At 37.8% G+C, this 16,380-nt stretch overlaps 1 protein-coding gene across 9 annotated transcripts in view; it reads right to left on the bottom strand.

The window, feature by feature from the left end:
• Nucleotides 1–16,380, bottom strand: part of MELK (maternal embryonic leucine zipper kinase) — a 95,025-nt gene that overhangs the window by 17,257 nt on the left and 61,388 nt on the right. For 8 of the 9 annotated variants that reach the window (XM_049116269.1, XM_025432640.3, XM_049116268.1 and 5 more), the window contains 3 exons: nucleotides 15,421–15,507; nucleotides 8,205–8,336; nucleotides 3,633–3,755 (listed from right to left, as the gene is read on the bottom strand). In XM_049116269.1, the coding sequence (XP_048972226.1) occupies nucleotides 3,633–3,755; nucleotides 8,205–8,336; nucleotides 15,421–15,507 (342 nt within the window). The remainder of the gene's footprint in view (nucleotides 1–3,632; nucleotides 3,756–8,204; nucleotides 8,337–15,420; nucleotides 15,508–16,380) is intronic. The other variant, XM_049116273.1, reaches the window with a different exon arrangement.

Raw genomic sequence — 16,380 nt, 5'->3', positions numbered from 1 at the left:
CAAACCTCTCAAAAAAAGCCAGATTGGGCTACAGCTAAAATGAAAGGGTGAATTAAATATAAATCTGTCCTGGAAAGGAGTTGGCGTGAAATGTGTCTGGCCTGGCCTTGGCTCTAGAGAAGCAAAAATCTCCTTTAATAATTTGTAATTTCAAAAAATAATAATAATAATAATTTGTAATTTCACATAGGTTTGAGTACCAAATTCATACTACCTGCATGGCCCCCCCTGCATTCAAGGAAAATATAATCCCTAGCTCTTAAAAAAACATTCCAGGAGGAGACCACCTGGGTGGCTCAGTCAGGTAAGTGTTTGCCTTTGGCTCAGGTCATGATCCCTGGGGTCCTGGGATCGAGCCCTACTTTGGGCTCCCTGCTCAGTGGGAGTCTGCTTCTCCCTCTCCCTCTGACCCTCCACCTACTCATGCACTCTCTCACTTGCTCTCTCTCTCTCTCTCATAAATAAATAAAATCTTTTTTAAAAAAATTCCAAAGAATAAAAAAGGAACACATCCCAATTCATTTTAGAAGTCTAATATAATCACAATACCAAAATCAGATAAGATTAATACAAAATGGAATGGAATACAAGGAGAGGAAAGTCTTTCATTATTCGACATTGTTCTATATTGTTTGAATGTTTTATAAGATGAATATACCTATGTATTACTTCTGTAATAACAAAATTAAATTTTTCAAAAGAAAAAAAGGTATAAGAGAAAGAAAATTATAGGCCAATTTCATTTAAGAACATAGAAGCAAAAATTCTGAACAAAATGTTAGCAAACAAAACCAAACAATGTATTAAAAAAAAATAGTTAACTGGGCTTACGTAAAGAATACAAGACTGGTTTAACATCAAAATTGTTGATATACAACAAACTACCTTAACTAATGAAAGGAACAAAAATAGATGATTATTTCAATAGGTAAATCTTAATCAATCTGTTTTCTGCAACAGAGATTTGTGATTTTTAAACAAATCTTAGCAAACCAGGACTAAATGAAAAACATGTCTTAATCTGAAAAATAAGAGATGGGGAGGTGCAGTGGGGAGAGCAGAAGAATGACAAAGAGGGGGAGAGGGAGAAAAAGAGTGTGGAGGGGAAGAAGGTATAAGAGGGAGAGAGAGAAAACAAACATATTTAATGATAAAAGCAGCATTTTTTTTTTTTTTTTTTTTTTACAGTTGGGAAGAACACAGAGTGTCTGCTATATTGCTAGGTCTACTGAATATAGTAATAAAAGAGAGAATATTAAAGGCATGAGAATTAGAAAGGAAGAAAAAAAACTGTCATCCATAGATGATATACTTTTCTATATAGAACACTCAAAAAATATACAGACGGGAGTCTGGGTGGCTCAGCTGGTTAAACCTCTGACTGTTGTTGTTTTTGAAGATTTTATTTATTTATTTGAGAGAGAGAGAAAAAACAGGAGCGGGGGGGGGGGGCGGGGGAGCCGCAGAGAGAGAGAGAGAGAGAGAGAGAAAAGGGAAAAGCAGACTCCCTACTGAGCAGGGAGCCCAATGTGGGGCTTGATCCCAGGATCGTGGAATCATGACCTGATCCAAAGGCAGATGTTCAACCCACTGAGCCACCCAGGTGCCCTGACTCTTCGTTTTGGCTCAGGTTGTGATCTCAGGGTTGTGAAATCAAGCCCTGCATCAGGTTCCCTGCTCAGCATGGAGTCTGCTTAAGATTCTCTCCCTCTCCTTCTGCCCTTTCCCCAACCCCCACCCCAACCCCACCATCCTCCACCCCACACTAACACACTCACTCTCAAACAAACGAATAAGCAAACAACATAAGAACTTAAGAGTTTAGGAAAGTTGAATATAAGATCAATAAACAAAAATCAATTTTATATCTATACACCAGTAGCAGAAAATGTGATTTTAAAAAACCTACCATTTCCAATAGCAATAAAAAAATAAGAGTACTTAGGAATAAATCTAATAAAAAATACAAGCCTTTTTTTGGGAAAATGTATAAGACTTTATTGAAAGCAACTACCTAAAACCTAATAAATGAAGAGATTTACTGTTTAAGGGTAGTGGGATCTGAGGGTCCAGATTTCAATTTCTACCAAGTTGAATCTTTTTTTTTTTCCAGGTTGAATCTTAAATTCAATGTAATTTCAATTTTTCAGTGTCCATGAAATTTGTCAGAATGATTCTAACATGTGTATGAAAATGCAAAGGGGCAAGAATAATAGCCAAAACATTCCTAAAGAAGAATAAGATGGGAGGAAATTGGCCAACCAACAGAAGAACAATTATAAAATTTAAGTAATTAAGAAGTATAGTATTGGTGAAAATAAACCAATAAAACAAAATATAGCCCAGAAACAGACACAACTCCTACAACAACTTGATATATGATTGAAGAATCACTGAAGACATGGTGGTGAAAGAGTTGACTTTTCAACAGTGGAGATATAACTTTATACTCACTAGATTAGAAACTATTTAAATATTAAATAGCTAAAAATATCAATATTAATAAATATGTGGAACAATGGGAACACTCTTCTGCTGGTTGAAGTAAAATTAATACAACCACTTTGGGGGAAAAATTGGCTGGTAAAGTTGAAGATACTCATTCCACTCCTAAGTATACACACAATAGGACTCTTACACATATGTAACAGGCCTTGCTGTGCACCAGAGTTAGCATAGTAGGTCCCGGCTGGAAGCTGGGAACTCAGGTTTTAGAAAGTTCCAAACACTGTTGGGATAAGTCTGTTTGCACAGCTGGGGCACCAAACCTTGCTGTACTAGGCTGTATAGACTACAAGCAGTGTGATTAATGATGAACAGCAGCTTTCCTTCTAGCAATCTAGAATTTCTGTAATTATGACTGATTATACCGACAAAGAGAGCCTGTGTAACCAGCCCCCAGTAAAAACTCCGGATTCTAAGTCTCTAGTGTGATTCTCTGAGCAGAAACATGCATACCTGCTCCTGCATTTCACTACTGTAGGAAGGAGTACACTCCTTGTGGCCCCCTCAGAGAGAGCAGAGGAGTAACATTCACTGTACATCCACTAAGTTCAACAAACACCAAGTAAGATTTAAAAAAAAAAATCATCAGAAGGAGAAAAAAACAAATCAGTTGCTTCTCTGAGTTGGGAGGAATATGGAGTTGACTACAAAGACGCATGAGGGAATTTGAGGGTGCAACAGAACTGTTCTTAATTTTGATGAAGGTTACATGGTATGCATTTGTCAAAACACACAGAATCATACATTAAAATGGTGAATCATTAACTATATGTAAGCTATATCTTATTTTTGGAGAGGGTAGGGCAGGAGAGGGGAGAGGAGAAGAAGGAAGGGGAGGGCAGGAGAGGGGAGTAAAAAGACAAGAAAAGCAAAAAGAGGAGCAGGAAAATGCTCCAAAATGGAATCTTGGCTTTCTTCAACTTGGAAATAACTGGCTTCCCTTCCGTTTATATTCCAACAATTTCTCATTAATGTTTTCAATGATTTAGGAATTCATTAAATTCACAAGCACATACACAATACTGCATATTACACAGAACTACTACTATACATATCACATTAGAGTCTGGATGTTTTTATAATTAAGATAACATATACTGCTTTAAATAGTAATACAAATAACCAACCTGTGGTGTTTGTGGAGTGGCCACACCTGTTGATGAACTGTCTCCACACCAGTCATAGTCTATCAATCCAGCCACACAGTTTTCATCACTTGTTGTCATATCTTCTAGACTCAGATTCTTTGACTATTGAAAATCAGAAGAGTTTAGAGACAACACCATCATGATTCAATTTTTAAAAGAGTATGTTCAAGGCAAAGGGCAAGGCCCTGACGCAGAAACAAAGCAGAGATAATATACTGAAGGAGCTCACCATTAAAGGACTACTACTCAGCCATAAAAAAAAAAAAAAAGAAAAGAAATCTTGCCATTTTCAAGGACTGTGGATGGAACTAGAGGATATTACTTACGCTAAGTGAAATAAGTCAATCAGAGAGACAATTATTATATGATCTCACTCGTGTGCGGTATTTAAGAAACAAAACAGGATCATAGGGGAGAGAGGAAAAAATAAAACAAGATGAAATCAGAGAGGGAGACAGAGAGAAAAGACACTTAATCGTAGGAAACAAATTGAGGGTCACTGGAGGGGAGGTGGGAAGGAGATGGGATAACTGGGTGATGAATACTGGAGACAGCATATGATATAATGAGCACTGGGTATTACATAAGACTGATGAATCACTGACCTCTACCTCGGAAACAAATAATATATGCTAATTAATTGAATTTAAATTTAAAAAATTTAAATTATAGTCACGTCAGTGACTTATCCTATCTTGTTTAAAAATCAATGGTTCCCATTACCTATAGCATAACCCTAGTTATAACCCTAGCATACCTAGTCTAACCCTTCTGATATGACATTTCAAGGTTCTCTACAATCTAGATCCCCCGTACCCTCCCAGATCACTTCCTCCTCCTCTTCCTCTCACCTTTCCCCTACTTGACCTCTCCATCTTAACTAAAGTCTGGTGACTGCCAACAGACATATCAAGCACAGTTAGGTGCCTCAGATTTTGCTAATTTATTTACCCTGCCTTGAATACTGTGTTCCTTCTTTTCCATTTTTTTCTAGACTTGACCACAGATCCAGCTTGGATCACCTATGGTGATCACTCCCTTCCTAGAGCCACTAGAGCACACCTCTAGGCCCTTATTGGCACCCATCAGCTACTATTCCAGTATAGTGTTATCTTTATGTATGTTTTGCATCAACTTAACTGTTACAGAGCAAGCATAGGCCTGAAAATGCTAATGATATGTTGATGATACAGTCTTCTGTGCTTCTTGGATCAGACTGTATTATTGTTTCACTGAAAACACCATCTATTAATTAATAGTTCAGGATTACCTACTTTCTTATAAATAATACCCCAGAAAAAAAAGGGATTTTATCAAGGGGGAGAAGAGTACAAAGGAACCTTGTTTCACATTTCAATGATTTGCATAAAACCAGAAAACAACCTAAAATTTGATTTCTGCTCCATTTTTTGTCATTAAAATGTCTGCCTACCATAAAAATTGATTAAATAACATAAATGCCCAAATAATTACATGATCAGGGTCAATGCTCATTAGTTGAAAGAGAAGAGTAAGCATCTTCCCAGATTGTTTCCGTTTGAGTACTTCATAAATGTTATAAGCAGATGAATTGAGATCAGACCAATCAGATATAAGAAAATTCAGTGACTTAGGAAAATGTCTCATGCCTATTAACTAAGGTATCATAAATGTAAAAATTTAGCTGAAGTTTATTAATAAGGTTTATTATAAATTAATATATATCATTGTATATAATTTAATATAAAATTAATTATAAGTACAGACTTATCTAATTCCTTTCTGAAACTACCTTGATCAGAAACAGAGTTCATGGGACACCTGGGTGGCTCAGTGGTTGAGCATCTGCCCTTGGCTCAGGTCATCGTCCCAGGGTCCTGGGATCCAGTCCTGCAGCAGGATCCCCATAGGGGGCCTACTTCTCCCTCTGCCTATGTCTCTGCCTCTCTCTCTGTGTCTCTAATGAATAAAATAAATAAAATCTTAAAAAAGAAAAGAAAAGAACAGAGTTCATGATTTTGTATCCTCCTGGACCTAAAGGTATTCATTTCAGCCTGAGAGATTAAAGGGTCCAGCAATGTAGGCAGGATGAGTGACAGGACAACTCATGAAGTCCATGGGTAAAAGATCTGTCTGGGCATGGGGTATTCACCAATCCAATAAAACTCTTCAAGAACAGACAAGAGGGACAGACACCTGGGTGGCTCAGTGGTTGAGCATCAGCCTTTGGCTCAGGGTGTGATCCTGGAGTCCTGGGATCAAGTCCCGCATCAGGGTCCCTGCACAGGACCGGCTTCTCCTCCTTCTGCCCATGTCTCTACCTCTGTGTGTCTCTCGTTAATAAATAAAAATAAAATCTTAAAAAAAAAAAAGAACAGACAAGAAAACCCAACCCAGGAATAACATTATCTCACTTCAGAGATTCCTTTACATAACAGCTACTGACACTTTTAATGCTTAGTTTGGTCAAAAGATCAACTAGGGAAGGAAGAAGGGACTGGCAGGATCTGGGAAGAACAGAAGATCCCTTATATCTGCAGCAGATGATTGACAAGTACCAAAAAGAGAGTTCTAAATGAAGCAGTAGGGACGCCTGGGTGACTCAGTGGTTGAGCGTCTGCCTTTGGCTCAGGGCATGATCCTGGAGTCCCGGAATCGAGTCCCACATTAGGCTTCCTACATGGAGCCTGCTTCTCCCTCTGCCTGTGTCTCTGCCTCTCTCTCTCTCTGTGTCTCTCATGAATGAATGAATGAATGAATGAATGAATGAATGAATAAATAAATAAATAAATAATAAATAAATAAATAAATAATTTTAAGGAAAAATAAAATAAATGAAGCGGTAAAGCAAATCAGGGGGGTCAGAGGGAGATTAAACACAAGATCATTAAAAAGGTGGCCTTTTTTTTCTTTTTAACAGTTTTGAGTCCTAAAGGAATAAAATCGCCTCACCTACACAGTCATTTGGGCTATAATGGATTCTGTAAAAAGAACTAATTACCTCTCTCTGAGAATAGTAAAAGTACAATTTCCTAGTGCTGGAATAACTTAAATTGCAACCTAAATTAATCAAAGGGAAGATTTACTATATTACAAAGTTCCAAACCCAGCCAGCAAAGGATTTGGAAGGCAGGATTTTAGATAACAAAGAATCAGACAGAAGACAAAGACTAATCTTAGGAATGATACAGTGCTTCCAAAAATGTAAAGCTTTTGCACCATTCTAAATGTTCATGACAAAGAAAAATGAGACAAAGGAGACAAAAATAAAAAAAAAATAATATGGTCACCACAAATTCATACAAGAAATTTGAGTTACATAAGCTATAATTACTTCTCAAAACAAAACCTAAACAATCAACACAAATGAATATCAAAATATTCATTAAATTATTTTATGTGGTACAAAGTATAATATATCCCCCTTCAGAAATCTTAACAATTTTTTTTATTTATTTTTATTTTTTTTAATTTATTTTTTATTGGTGTTCAATTTACTAACATACAGAATAACCCCCAGTGCCCGTCACCCATTCACTCCCACCCCCCGCCCTCCTCCCCTTCTACCACCCCTAGTTCGTTTCCCAGAGTTAGCAGTCTTTACGTTCTGTCTCCCTTTCTGATATTTCCCACACATTTCTTCCCCCTTCCCTTATATTCCCTTTCACTATTATTTATATTCCCCAAATGAATGAGAACATATAATGTTTGTCCTTCTCCGACTGGCTTACTTCACTCAGCATAATACCCTCCAGTTCCATCCACGTTGAAACGCCGGGACACCTGCACCCCGATGTTTATAGCAGCAATGGCCACAATAGCCAAACTGTGGAAGGAGCCTCGGTGTCCAACGAAAGATGAATGGATAAAGAAGATGTGGTTTATGTATACAATGGAATATTACTCAGCTATTAGAAATGAGAAATCTTAACAATTTTTAAAATTTTTATCCATGATGCAGTAATATGGTATCTTTTAAAAGCACTTGTAGGAAAAAAAAAATAAATAAATAAATAAATAAATAAATAAATAAATAAAAGCACTTGTAGGGATCCCTGGGTGGCGCAGCGGTTTAGCGCCTGCCCTTTGGCCCAGAGCACGATCCTAGAGACCCGAGATCGAATCCCACGTCAGGCTCCCGGTGCATGGAGCCTGCTTCTCCCTCTGCCTATGTCTCTGCCTCTCTCTCTCTCTCTGTGTGTGACTATCATAAATAAATTTAAAAAAAAAATAAAAAATAAAAGCACTTGTATATACATAAATTACATAAATAAACATACTAAAAAGGACCGGAAAGATACAGTCAAATTAAACCTACAGGAGGTAGGTTCATGGATAAGTTCTATTTCCTTTAGCTTATCTGTGGCTTAAAATTTTTCTACAACAATCAGAAATTACTTTTGTGAAAAACAGAGGGGAGGAGAGGATTAGTTCAATGCCATGTAAAAACTCTTATTTTTAGAGTTGTATATAATAAATTTTTTAAAAGATTCTCCCTCTCCCTATTCCCCCCTTTAAAAAAAAAAAAAAAAAAAAAGCAGCGAGTGTTCACACAAAAGGTCTGACATTTACCTTGATGTTTGTGAATGGGGTAGCACTGGCTAGTCCACAGGAAAAAGAAGGAAGCCTTAAGCGAACTGGTTTTCCCCGAGCCTTCTTGGCTAGAAGCAGAAGATAGGTAGCAGTGAGGTGATCATACTGCCACTGGAAAAAAAAATAAAATCAATTTATTTAGAAGACTAAAGTTGTTTTTCGAAATAATGTTTTATTTTAATTTTTTTTTCCATTCAAAGAAATTGCAATCTCTTATACCATCTCTCTCTCTCTCTCTCTCTCACACACACACACACACACACACACAGAGTTTCTGTTCCTCAGAGGGAACCACCTTTAAATACTTTTAGTATTTCTACTGTTTCTATGTTGTTTATATAGCTTTAAATTTTTTTTCAGCTTCACATATTATCTGTGAATTTCCTAGTATCAAAAATAAGGATTTAGTTCTACTACAACTCCTTCCTGCCCTATACATTCTTCCTCCTTGCATCCTCCTACTATAATTTTATCGCAATTTTTAGTTAAATCAATATTTACACTATTATGATTATATAAATAGTATTCACTACTGAGTAGGGGGAATGTTCAAATACTTAATTGGTACCCTGAACAGAGGGGGAGTAGGGTACCCTGAACTGAGAGGTGAGGCACCTTTGCCATGACAATTATTAACCTTTTAATCACTGGGTCCTAAGGAGGTGCCCAGGAGACCTAAGGGAGGTAAGAGATAACAGGGAGGGCACTCAGAGTAGGAGTTCTTTATCAATGAGTAGATAAATATTCTAATATCTTACCAGTACAGAACTGCAGCTAAACTATGCAGGGTGCTACTCTTGCATTTCTTTCCTTTGTATCTTGGTTTTTCCCAAAATTAAACATAAAAAAGAGGCAGTTACTTATCTTACTAATTCAACTCCACACTCTCCAGCACTCTTTACCTTCTCAGCATGTCCATACACACCAGCTAATCTGTTCCCTCTTCCATTGCCCTTTTGAAGATATTCCATGTCTGCATTCCTTGCTCCACTCTGGACTGGCTTCTTTTTCAACCTGCAACTCAACTATCAGTCTAGGGATGCCCTTCATCTCTAATCTACAAAGTGTCCCTAGTTTCCCTGATTCCAAATATTCCTCTTTCTTCTTTTGGTGGAATAGCTCCTCCAGTAACTTTCTGAGGTGGATGAATGGGAGGTAAATTTGCGTGATCCTGCACATCTGATAAATGACTGCATTCCATCCTCACACTTGATTCTAGTTTGGCTGAGTACAGAATTCTAGGATGATAATAATTTTCATAGTTCTGAAAATATTATTCCATGGTCTTCTCATTTCTTTTCTTTTTTTTTTTTTAAAGATTTTATTTATTTATTCATGAGAGACAGAGAGAGAAGCAGAGACATAGGCAGAGGGAGGAAGTAGGCTCCCCACAGAGGATTGAGCCCTACTCAATCCTGGTACTCCAGGATCACACCCTGAGTCAAAGGGAACCGCTCAACTGCTGAGCCACCCAGGTGTCCCAGGTCTTCTCACTTCTAGTACAGCTACTGAAAAATCCAGTCTTTCTGACTCCAAGCCTTTCTTTATGATCTTTTGGGTGCTTTTTTAGTCTCTGGAAACTTTTTGGATATTCTCTTTCCCCTGGTTTTCTGAAATTTTCTGTGGATCTATTTTCATTCATATCTCCAAACCCTGGCTAAGCCCCTTCATTCTTAAAAACTCAGTTCTACTAACTTAGAAACCATCCGTTCTGGAATATTTTTTCTTCTTGTATTATTTCTTTGATGCTTTCTTCCCTTCCCTCCTTTCTTCTGTTGTATCTTCCTGCAACTTCTATTATTTGTATGTTGGACCTTTCTTACCCATTCTGTTCTATTTGTGCATCTCTTTGTCTTTAGATTCTACTTTTGAAAGATTTCCCTTTAATTTTATTCTCAATCATTTCTACTAAGCTTTTCATTTCTGTGGTCATATCTTAAATTTTCAAGTGCTATCTCTTGAAATGTTCCTGTTTAGTCATTTTATTCTTATTTCAAAAAAGAAATAGCTTCTCTTACCTCTGAGAATATTATCATTTCTAGGCATTTTCTTCCACTCCCTGCATTATCTTTTATTTCTGAGTATATTTGCTTTTCTTCCTTCTCCCCGCCTCACCACCCCTGCCATTTGTTTTGATCTCTGATTTTCATTTTAGAGGCTTTCCTCAAATGTCTGGTAATCTTTGGCTGCCTGTCTCTATTTAAAGGTAAAGAATTACAAAGCACAGCTAACTAAAGGCTCTATGCATAGTTTGAGGCTGCTTATCACCTTCAGGGCTTCTCTCTATGGTAAACAGACAGAAATCTTAACTCCCAATCACTGGTATAGTAGGTCCTCTCTCTTGGCTCTTCCCCAGAACTGAATCTTCCAATATTTTCCCCACCCCCACTGCAAACAGGATAAAATCCTGGGTCTAGCATTCTAAGAGTTGAATAGGGAAGGTGGTTAAGTGGTTCACTACTGAGTATGAAGACCACATGTGTCCACGTATCCATTTCAGAATGGCTCATCACCCCTACCCCTGAGCTGTATATGGTGCACAAGTGCTTCTTGTTCAATGTTTCCCATCTTCTGCTAGGGTAAGGAAGAGATGGCAGTCATGCAGCATAAGGTAGAGAAAGGGACCTTGAGTCCAATTGCTTCTAATACAGACTTTCAACTGATCCTCCTGTTTTCTACCCTACTTACTTCCCTAACTTCAGAGGTTCCTAGTATTTCTGGTTCCTAAGCCTAGGGATCTAATCACTTATTTTCTTTTCCCCCTTGCAGGCACTTAGCTCTCAGCTTTCTCTAAAACGCTATGTCAGATGCCATTTATCTATTTTATAACTCCCCCAATGTTATTGACGTTACTTTTTGTCTCCTCTTTTATTCTCATCATCTTTGTGAATTTTTTATCTTTTTAGCTCTTTATTATTATTTTAGTGAGGTTTTAGGAAGCAGTGGATATAAATATATCTGTTCAATCCACCACGTATAACTCAAAGTTTCTAAGTATGTACTCATAAGACTAAGTAACTCTTTACCCTACTAGAGTGTTAAAGTTTAATAATATTGAATAATATTTAATACATGTATGTATCTCCTCACAAGGCACATGATCCAAAGGGGACTACTACCAAAAAGGTGTAAATAAAAACTGTTTGTTTGTTTGAAGATTTTTTTATTCATGAGAGACACAGAAAGAGACAGAGAAATATGTAGATGGAGAAGCAGGCTCCCCATGAGGAGCCTGATGTGAGATTTGATCCCAGGACCCTGGAATCATGACCCAAGTCAAAGGCAGGCGCTCAACCACTGAGCCACTCAGGTGTCCCAAAAACTGTTTTTATTAATACATTTCATCAGTTAATATTTTAGATGGCCACAATCATCGGGTATGCTTTGAAATTTATATAATGGACCTATCAATCTAGTGGAAGAAGTATATAATACTGTGATAAATTATCACAGAATGTGGCTTTTAATCCAAACAGGATGAGTTGGAAAGAAGGACAGAAAGTTTCTTAGAGAAAGTACTTGGGAGTGGGTAAACACCATGAGTCACAATCTCTCTCCAGTACGACAGTCCTACCCTTTTGAAAGAGATGCCATAAACTGATTACAGACAATGGCTCAGAAACATGTTGCCTCTTGTTTATCAACAACGGTATGGCACAATCCAGGCATTGTAAACAATACCTGGACAGTTTTAGATGGAGTCCTCTAAAACTGCCTAAGAGTTTTATAACTCTAACCCTTCTTTATCCCTAAGCAAAAAGGCATCCTTTTTATGACTTTTGCCATAGCTACTGCACACTACTCATTACAAGTAGATACACGGGGGAGTTATGTTCAATAACAGATTAATCGGCATATTAGTTACGCTTTCAGTGCTGCCAACTACAAGTCTAACACAACCAATGCCTCCCTTATCTTTTAAGCAGCTCCCTGTTTTGAAAGTCAAATGTCGGGATCCCTGGGTGGCGCAGCGGTTTAGCGCCTGCCTTTGGCCCAGGGCGCGATCCTGGAGACCCGGGATCGAATCCCACGTCAGGCTCCCGGTGCATGGAGCCTGCTTCTCCCTCTGCCTATGTCTCTGCCTCTCTCTCTCTCTCTCTCTGTGTGACTATCATAAATAAATGAAAAAAAAAAAAATTGAAAGTCAAATGTCTGAAAGTGAAGCAATAGGTTTACCTATCATAAAGAAGGTTCCATTTCTTTTTTCTTTTTTTAATTTTTATTTATGGTAGTCAGAGAGAGAGAGAGAGAGAGAGGCAGAGATACAGGCGGAGGGAGAAGCAGGCTCCAAGCACCGGGAGCCCGACGTGAGACTCGATCCCGGGTCCCCAGGATCGTGCCCTGGGCCAAAGGCAGGCGCTAAACTGCTGCGCCACCCAGGGGTCCCAGAAGGTTCCATTTCTAAAAAACAAAACATTTAAAAATCCCCAGTTATTGTTCACACAGGCTACATGTTAAAGAACTACCCAGGCACCTGGGCTGAGGACAGATAGTTACTGGTACAGAGTGTTTGAGAAATTGAGGAATGGCTCACTATCCTTCTCCTGACTTTGGTCGTGAGGCCCTCAATCTTTAAACTTCTGCCACCAGAATACATGGGGATTTGCACTGCAGGGGTGGGGGAAGGGGCTGGTGGGAATAGGTTCTCATATGCACATGTAATCCTCAATGAAGACCCTCGACCAGATGATGGGCTGCTCCCACAATCCACAGCCACTCACAGTTGGAAGAATTGGGGGAAAATAAGGAAAGCAATCAGGTGGAAGGAAGCTCTAGTACCACTACTAGGAGTCTCAAGAGGGCTACAGTGAGATAGGTCAAAATCAAAACACATACGAAACTCTAACTTCTGCATATCAAAAGCAGTTTAAGAGTGCTCATGTATAGGGGTGCCTAGGTGGCTCAGTCAGTTAAGTGTCTAACTTTGGCCCAGGTCATGATCACAAGGTCCTGGGATCCAGCCCTGCATCAGGCTCCGGGCTCAGTGGGCATCTGATTCTCCCTCTTTCTCTGCCCCTACTCCCATTCACGTTCTCTCTTTCTCAAATAAATAAGATCTTAAAAACAAAGGATTCTCATGTATATGATATAGAGGAGTTCTAGGACTCAAATATTTGAGAATAATATTGTTTCTGTCTCTGCACAAAGATCAACAGTACCACTATGAATCACACTAAACTCAACTCTCTGTCCTAACTAGCCCCCAAAATAAAGGCAAAGCTCCCAAAGTGCCAGAAAAAGTTTAACAGACCACAGCTGACCTAAAATCTTTTTCTGTATCAGAATTAGACAATTCCTATTTCCATTCCACTCATAAGTTTGTAATTTGTATGTAAAGATCACATAAAGGATACCAATTTAAGAACTTTTTTTCAATAGTTCTTGAAATTCCCATGTGGGGCTCAAACTCATGACCCCAAGATCAAGACCTGAGCTGAGATCAAGAGCCAGACACCCAACCAAGCCACTCAGGTGCCCCACTAAGTATATTACTTTTAAGATTCAGATTTTAAAAGTCTGTGGATCTCACATCAAATTTTTTCTCATAAAAAACAAAAAACAGGATGTCAGGACTAGCTTTGAAATACCGTAGTTAAAAAGGACAGATGGGAGAGGGAGCTGGAATACAGATAAAACAGCAAAACATCATTAACTGTTGAAACCTGATCTCAGCATGGAAGATCTCTGTTAAGCAATTCTACTTTTGTAGGTGTTTGAAAATTTCTAGAATCAAGTTTTTTAATTATTTTAAGATTTTTATTTATTTGAGAGAACGAGAGAGATCACAAGCAGGGGGAAGCACAGAAGGGGAAGCAGACTCCCCACTGAGCAGGGAACCCAACATGGGACTTAATCCCAGGACCCTGGGATCATAACCTAAGCTAAAGGCAGACATCAACTGAGCCACCCAGGTGCCCTAAAATAAAAATTTTAAAAGAGGGGCAGGTGGGGGGGAGCTACGGAGCGGAAAAAGAGATTTATTTAAAAAAAAATAATAAACCCGCGGAAGACATGAAAAAAAAATTTTTTAAAGAAATCTTAGTATCTGAAGATTATATTTCAGATACATATTCAGAAATATAGAAGACTATATTTCAGATACATAAGATTTCTAGTCTTTCATCCTAAAAAAAGTCTTATTTTTTTAAAGTTACTTAAATGGAAACTTCAGACTTTCATTATAAAAGACCTTGCAGCAATTCCCAATTCTTGCTATTCCTTTAAAGGCATTATCTGGGGCCTCTTGGTAGCTCAGTTAATTATGCCTCTCCCTTTTACTCAGGTAAAAGGTAAGGGTGATCTTAAGGTCCTAGGATCGCCCCATTCACGTGGGACTCCCTGCTCAGTGGGGAGTCTGCTTCTCCCTCTCTCTCAAATAAATAAATAAAATCTTTAAAAAAATAAAATAAAGGCATTATCCATGAAAAACTAAATTATCATTCTGTTTTCCAAACACATTCCCTGAACCTTTATTACATCATTCAAAATAAATCCTTTATATCTCCTCACTGAAAAGAACTGTGGCTTAGCAAAGCTTTGTTTAGTAAAAAAATATTTACTTATGGCCTTTACCTTGCCAATTAGAAAAGAGAAAAAACACAAATCATAGTTGATGAACAGTACTGAACCAGCAGCAAAGTTAGGCACAATCTCTGCCTATCAGGTTAGATTATACTCAAAGTCAGCTGTGAGTGCCTCTATCTCTAGGAAAAAAAATCTCGAGATTAAGCATCTGAAAGAGCTAAAACAATCTAACACAGAAATCATGATAATGATTTCATGGTATTTGGTTCATAGCTTAAGGGTGATGTGATGCTATGGGGTTGCTTTTAGGTAAGACGAAAAGTGCTTTGCCTTTACCTATTCCTACAGCAAAATCATAGTTCCATGTTAGAGAATTTCAAGGAGTAAAATAAGAACTCCGTCAATTCTCCATGGACTAGTTTCTTCTGTTGCTTCATTTTTCTCCCACTATAATATTCTGTAATCAATGTCATTTTTAAGAGGATATCCAGCATATATGAGTAAAGAACGGAGTGAAAATCACACATAAATATAATATTTACACCCATGAAAAAAATCACAGGTTTGAAAAACAGTATATTATTTTTAATGTACTTTATCAATACATTTATTGTATCAATAAAGAATAAAACAAAAAATACTATTCTCAAATTCATGTTGTATTTCTTACCAGTGAAATTAAATCCTCCATTGTTTGCCTGTTATTTCTGTGATGTACAGAAAGTTCTGTTATGCAATCCTCATCGAGGTGAATAATCTACAAAAAAAATTACAAACTTTATTAACAAAAAATTACAAATATATTTATTGCTTTCAAATCTTAAAATTAGCATAATTGCTTTGTAAAATCAATACCAATATGTAAAAATAACAAGAGTTCATCAAATTCTTTTTTTTTTTTGAGTTCATCAAATTCTTAAGTAAGAATAAACATTCTTCATAATTTTTAAAGATATTAGCAGGTGAAAATAAGCAGTTCAAGAAGAGGAAGTTTTGGGCAGCCCAGGTGGCTCAGCGGTTTAGTGCCGCCTTCAGTCCAGGGTGTGATCCTGGAGACCTGGGATCGAGTCCCACCTCAGGCTCCCTGCATGGAGTCTGCTTCTCCTTCTGCCTGTGTCTGTGCCTCTCTCTCTCCTCTCTCTCTCTCTCTCTCTCTCTCTCCCCTCTGTGTGTGTCTCATGAATAAATAAATAAATCTTTAAAAAAAAAAAAAAAGAAGAGGAAGTTTTGCTTAGCCCTTTACATTCCATCATCATATGATTGTTAAAATTATGTGATAAGCCAAGGCACTATGTCCTCCTTCCCTGCTGTAAGACCTGTAGGCATTTTCATCAAGGAACAGTCATCTAGGCACTAACATCAGTGGCTATACAACAGACTGGTAAAAGAATGGCTCAGACTTGTAGCGCAATGCACCTCAAGCTACATTTGGGTTTAGCACCAATCCAAGGAGCCCTCATGATGCTGAGGGTACTAGCAAAGCACAATTTTAAAAAGTAAAATAGTCTCTAGACTAACTTTATTTTGCTTAAGGAAAGAAATTATCCAAGTATCCTGATCCATTCATGAAGGATCAGAAATAGGTTCTGAGAACCGAACACAAATCACTGAGAACCAAAAGGTCAAAGGG

This window comes from Canis lupus, chromosome 11 (genome assembly GCF_003254725.2).
Source record: "Canis lupus dingo isolate Sandy chromosome 11, ASM325472v2, whole genome shotgun sequence".
Lineage (NCBI taxonomy): Eukaryota > Metazoa > Chordata > Mammalia > Carnivora > Canidae > Canis > Canis lupus.
This window is presented reverse-complemented; position numbering and strand designations above follow the sequence as displayed.